This window comes from Buceros rhinoceros, unplaced genomic scaffold (assembly GCF_000710305.1).
Source record: "Buceros rhinoceros silvestris isolate BGI_N320 unplaced genomic scaffold, ASM71030v1 scaffold9618, whole genome shotgun sequence".
In the NCBI taxonomy this organism is placed as follows: domain Eukaryota; kingdom Metazoa; phylum Chordata; class Aves; order Bucerotiformes; family Bucerotidae; genus Buceros; species Buceros rhinoceros.
The window spans coordinates 21,660-28,281 of NW_010428595.1; the positions used below are offsets into that span (position 1 = coordinate 21,660).

At 40.1% G+C, this 6,622-nt stretch overlaps 1 protein-coding gene across 1 annotated transcript in view; it reads right to left on the reverse strand.

Annotated features, from left to right (window-relative positions):
- Positions 1 to 855: 855 nt before the first annotated feature.
- Positions 856 to 6,622, reverse strand: part of LOC104498901 (type II inositol 3,4-bisphosphate 4-phosphatase-like) — a gene marked incomplete at its 5' end in the record, with an annotated part of 46,214 nt that continues 40,447 nt past the window's right edge. Inside the window, one exon of the mRNA XM_010142338.1 lies at positions 856 to 1,030. Within this exon, the coding sequence (XP_010140640.1) occupies positions 856 to 1,030 (175 nt within the window). The remainder of the gene's footprint in view (positions 1,031 to 6,622) is intronic.

Genomic DNA, 6,622 nt, shown 5'->3' on the forward strand with positions numbered 1-6,622 from the left:
TGCGTATTCTAGGAATAAGGCATTTTCTTAAGTCTGGCCCTAGAGATCTGTGAAGGAAAGGTTCATCTCTGCTTCATTTCCTGTATGTTCAGCTTTGCAATGAAAAAAAAGAGAGAATGGCTTTTCAAACAGCCCAATCCAACTCTCTGCTTTATAAAGGAAGGATGTTTGTTCACATACAGTACAAAAGTCACAAGTGCCAAAGTGGTGCATTAAGACATAAACAGGACTTTGTTAAAAAGAATATAAAAGTGTCTTGAAGCAAAAGCAACTAAAGCAACATTTACAAACAGGTTAATTTCATTACAAACCAGAACTTACTCTATACCATTCAGTTACTTGACAGAAAAGGGTTAGTTGTAGCAAAGCAATAATCATTTGTTAAATGAAAAAGATCCCATCCGCTAGTAACAATGAAAATAACACAATGAAAGTTAAGTCTCACAAACCACCGCCCTGTAGTATTTGTCTAGGGGTTAGTTTGTGTTGTGCAAATTCATTTTTAATAGTTTGTTGGTTTTTTTTTTTTTGTCAGACTAATAACTCTGGAAAGAGGGGTTCAAGCATTCAGGATTCCACATCTGGTATACAGTGACAGTATTGTAAGTGGGCTTTCTTTGAGCTAATTACAGTGGGAAAGCTTTACTACCAACAGAAAGAGCAAATCAATTCACTCAATGCATAGTATATGTCTTCGAGTTCAGAAAAAAATAATGAAAACATAGTACATTTCAGACATTTGTATCTTAAAGACTAATTCTTGGGGTCTGAGATTGTAGAAATATTACAGCATAATCCCTTTTTCTAAAGTTAGTTTGTTGCTGTTTGTAGAAAAGAAAGGAACACAAGTGAAGTTTATTGGTATTTGGCTAATAGCAAAGCGAGACTTAAAATAAGCCACACAACCAGCAAGTGCGAGCTGACAAGCAGCAAGGCGACAGGATAGAAGTGTCGAGAAGTTGGCTTGTTATCAGTTAGACAGCCTGTTTCGGGATCATCCGATTCATTCAGTGCTCCCTGGGTTTGTCTGCTGTTAAACAGGGGAAGTTAGGAACAAATAGAACAGCATTTAAACAGCAAGGAAAGCCAACACGTAGGTATTTTGACACAGTGAAACTACACAGCCATTTTGATGAAACAGGTTTACGCTAAGTACTTCCAATATTTACTGTCTTCTACAGCTGACATGGGAAGCACAATGACCAGGTGACCAATATGTCATTAAGGCTCCTAGGTGCCTCGCAGTAGCATTCCCAAGTTAACACTAAATAACTTACAAGATGAACGCTATCACTGAAATGAACACACACACCGAATAGAAATGAAGTAAGGAGCTTAAAATAAAAAGTTAAGGAAGCAAAGGAAAATAAGGTCACAAATGTGTCACAATGCAACACTGACAAAATAGTGTCTCCATGGTGTTCACAGGCTTTTCAGTCCTGCTTCGCTCTCTGTTAGGAAATATATAGGCAGAAATAGAAAGGGCACAGGCTCTTTTTTGAAAGAATTAACAACCACTCTAAAATTGTTTCAAATGATGATAAATTGACTCCTTCAAAAATTCATCAGTGTGGCTGACTCAGCTTTGAAGTCGGTCAATGGCAGTTCTTTTTATTTAAAGTCTCACACCTATGTTCTGGTAAGAAAATTACCTTGAACCTCGTTCAGTCAACTCAGCTAGGAACTAATGTGCTTACCGTGAAGTTCTACCGCATCGCCATACCTTGTGCAGTCACTTGCCTACCAGAGCAGCAGGGATACTTTCAAATCACTGCCAATCCTTTATACTGTAACCTTGGTAGCTCCTCAACCAGCAGAATTATGCATACTTCAACCACTACCTCTTCAGTCCTTCTGATCTTAACTTTATTTGCATACATTCAGTTTATGGATTTTCTCTGGGCAGTAAGGACTGATAAGATTTTTATTTTTCTATTTATTATGGATATTCTGGGATGAAAACTCACCATTTTTCACTGTGGAGTTAAGAATATCCAAATATAAACAGATTGTAACACTGCTTTTTCCAGAAGCACGTGTCCCAAGTACACTGTTTTTTCAGAAAAGAAAATGCTGGCAGACCACAAAGAGGCTGTAGGACAGCAAAAGTAGTATCACACAGCACCAGGTAAAATCAGGGTACATCAAAGACAGCAGCAGTCACTTTGTCTGATAGAAAGCCTGCCTCCCTGACTCGCGTCTTAAAAGGCAATGTTCAGTTTCTTGAGCTTGTATAGCAAGAGAGGTGCAAGAACTGCATTTAGAGATGGGATCCTACGAAAGGGGCTGATCAAAACCATTTCTTGAACAAATTTTCCTTTTAAAGAAGCCTTCCATAATAAGTTATTAATTCCTTTCTTTGCTTTGAACATTTAATCTCTGTTACACTAATGAAGAGGACAACACATTATTTTAAATAGCAAAATAAAAGACAAAAAATAAAATCCCTAATATTTGAACCCTTGGTCAAAACAATTACCGGAGTCAGTGCGTCTGCTACCTCTGACCTACAGATTTCAACTGCCTGTGAATAGAACTTGGACAGATCCCAAAGAGTACTACAGACAAGATCCTCCCAGAAACAGTTAAGGAACGAAGCTAACTGCATGTTATGCTGGCTTTGTCAACACCGTGACTTACACTGAAATAAGTAATTCTGTGTTCTGTATCAGACTACTCCAGCAAATGCCTTTGTCCTAGGGTCCACCCCCAGAACGTACTTCCTCTTCTGCTCACAGCGATAACGTTACCATCTGTGATCGCTTGTGAGCATTAACTGTTTTGCTCTTTGTTAATTTTCTCCTTTATCATGTATTTCCACACACTTTAAAAAACATGCTTCTTGCTGCTTTCCCATTTTCTTTCTTAATCTCTACAGAATCCCACAATTCTGCCTCTTTGACCCTTCTGCACTGCCCCTTCACCCATTTTCTGCTCTTTGAGGTGAGCCTGCTGGTTTCAGCTTGCCCTCATTTTGCCACAATTGAGAACTCTAGTTCAACCTTCTTAGGCCCATCTATTCCCTCCCAGTCACGCAGCCCAGGTGCTTTTGGACTGTCCGTCTGGGTGTCTCCCACCACAGACTCTATTTGTGCACCTATGGCAGAGCAGATGTAGAAAGCAAACTCTTCTCTGAAAAGGTCCACCTAGGCAGCAACGAAGTTCAGCGTTCAGTGAGTTTGGACAGCCACTGCACTAGCCACAGTTAGGTACTTCATTCTGGGGAGCCTGAGCTTTGCACGCCAACAGTTCATTCCACGAGTTACAGCCTTACAGGTTGCCTCTACAGGGATGAACCCTCCCGCTTCTGTGGTGTGCCTTGTTCTGTTTTGCTTCACATCACTGACAGTGAGACTGTCTTTTATCTGTGTGGCTACAAGTCCCATTAGCATTGGTGAGATTTACGCAGATGTAATCATGGAAATACAGATAAAAACCATGCATTCTATTAATTTTTTTTCCAACAGAAAAACCCAGAGTACATTTGTTCTTTGATATGTTGAAAAGAATGATCAGTGTCTTTCGACATAAAAAGTTCTATATTCCCCCCAGGAAAACCACAGTGAAGAGATGATGCGCAGAGATTTCTGTTCCACAAATTAGTCACATCATTCTACGCATGATTCAATAAGACATCCTCAAAACAGAGCAAGAGGATCCAACTCCATTATTAGCTACCTAAAAACAGGCTGAGTATAATATCTAAACATGTTTCTAATTTAGGAGGAATATTTGATCACGGTCAGATGCCTCGCTAAGCTCAGTAACACTCTTCGATGCGCTGCAATGACAATGTCTGCTAACGCATCTTAAAGCGATCTCTGCAGTGACTAATGGGTCTGGTTAAACAAAGCAAGGCCCTACTCCCAGCCGCCAGCAAGATGACAACACAGCTTCCCCTGGCTCATCAAAACCTGTACAAGTTTTACAGCAAGCAGCACGAATCCAGCTGGCGCCACGTCTGCTGGATTTATTTGGCTTCTCACTGACACTCAGCACAACCAGAACAGAGTGATACCTGACCCCACTGCGGTGTGAAGGTATAGCCATAGTTTTGGATGTTCTCTCCATCACAAACCATATTCTAACAGCTCAGGACTCACACCAAAGGGAAAGAAGGTGAATCCCAAAATATCCAGCAAGTTTTTATTTCACACACACCTACACAATTTTAAGTGGAATAGCGAAAGCTTCTAAATGTGTAACATCTTAGGTAACAAACATCTCTCGAACCTGTAGTACCATTTTCATTCATTTACTTTCAAATTGTTCATTTGAGGCTCACAGCACAGCACAAATACATCATAACAGCCAAGGGAGCAGTACGTTTAATGATGATAGAATCATTTCAGTCTGCCTTCTATCTCTCTTCGTGTTTTATCATCCTAAGCTCCTGTTGGGATAATGCTGCATGCCTATCAAATGAGACAACGGCAAAACAGCCGCTATTCGCTGCTGCTTTCAAATTCAGATGATAAACGGTTTGAACCTCTACGCAGTGGAGCAGAGACAATGAAAACGGTGCAAGGGAAAAAAAAAAGCCTCTCAAGAGTCCTTTTAAAGACAAGCACAGATATGAGGGCACATTCTGGCTTTTGATTATCAGCGACACTGACATCCCCATGCAAGGTTTATGGAGGAGATGCATTTTTAACACTTTGGGATTTATGCTTCTCTTGCTAGAACTTTTTCCAGCCCTAGCTATTAATGATACTGGCAATGCTGAATTGCCCTAAAGCAGTGCTTCAGGTAGAACAGATGGGCAGCCTTCTATCAGCTCAAGGATCCCATGTGCTAGCAGTGACTTCAGTCTGAATTCATGTCTAATAGCACGCGTCCTTCGGGGGAATTTTTCCTTTTTTGCAGAAAGACGCAAGCAAGCAGTTTCTGGGCCTGCTGGGTTTTTCTTGTCAAACTCCAGTGCTGACACAGTAAATTGGCTAAAGTGAGATGCTTCTCTTTAATCCCATCCAACAACAGCAGCTCAGACACTTCTTCAAATAGAAGGGATTGCTAACAGTTCTTGATCTTACACAATTTTGCTTACTTACCTGTTCTTTTCATTTAAGACTATCACAATCCAGAACTTTTAAGAAGCAGTTTCTCTTTTCATTCCTCTCAAAGATTTTAAACAGAACACCGTCTGCTTGCCTTTCAAGTTTTTGGAGTGAAAGCAGCTTAATTTCTACATTATCCATGTTACCGTGATTCACTGAAATGCTTCAGAGAAAAATCAACTGTTTCAACATACAGCACTACACTTCCAGAAGGAAGCCTTAACTTTTTCAAAAGGGAAAGATGAGGTCTCGCTGGAGGATCTGCCCCATGGGAACAGTCCCTCGGTCATGCCAATTGCCAAACTGTTCTGGAATCACCTAGGAGAGTGCTAAAATCCACCAAAATTATGCCAGGAAAAATTTAATAATTTCACTGTATAAAATCACTGAGATCACACCCTAGAAACATCTCCTGTCCATTATGAAGATTCTGCGCTGTAACATCAAGAAGAATAAAATGTGATTCAGGAGGAAATAAACAGATCTCAGCCTAGTCCTGGAGGACTGATTGCTGAATCAGAGCAGAACTCAGATAAAATATATAAAGGAATATTGGGCAACAAACTTTTATGTTGAAAGATAAAGTTGATACAATAAAACCTCCAACAACTTGTAAAAAAAAGATAAAATGTTTCTGCACTGTTTCAAACTGGAAGATACAGGAATGGAAGCATCAGAGACATTTTCTGTATCAGTCTTCACAATAATTCTCTTCTGATGCATACTGCTGTCAATAACATACAAATCTTTCCTCAGACTGAGACAGTATTAAAAGTCAAAGATGCTAGAAGGCAAATTTTGTTGCTTATGTGATCCTATAATCTCTACTCTGGTTCAAAACAGCCAACTGGCATTACTGAAATCGCCAAGCGATCTCAGAAAGAACACGGATGAATTCGGTTAGTGATTTGGACACAGCTGCTGCTTAAAGATACACCAACAATACGAACAACCTGTAACATTTATCAAACTGTCATACTTACTCTCCTTTCTTTGTTTTGCCTTTTGTACTGCGACTTCTTTCCCTGTTCTTTTTGCTTTTGCCAGCATCCTCTATTTCCTCACTCCTTTGTTTGGTTATGATACATCTATTCCAATGCCATAATTTAGGAAATAAAAAGGAGAGCACATCCTGTAACATGAGGCTTGTCCACTGAGTTTGATCAAGTAGCAGATTCATGATGTAGTCATGATGACGTGGCACCTAGATCTTGAAAAACAGTTTGCCCTCAGAACTGTAGCACATAGTTACTACCCATTCTCAGTCTGTTCAGACAAAAAGATTCCCTTTTGTGGCCTGAACAGCAGGGTACTCGGAAGCTCAGTTGCAGCCATGGCACAGATTTTAAACATCATTACTGACCCGTTACGGCCTGTCCATAAAGACCAACAGATTAATCAAGACAATATTTTACAGTAGTACTTAGTAAGAGGCAAGGAAAAACTTGGACTTAAACCCTCACAAGCACGTCCAGGAAACCCCTGTTGTCTTATGTGATCGCACTGACAGACATGGATTCTTTGGAAGGAATGGTGAAGTCAAAATTCAACTTACAGAGTTGCTC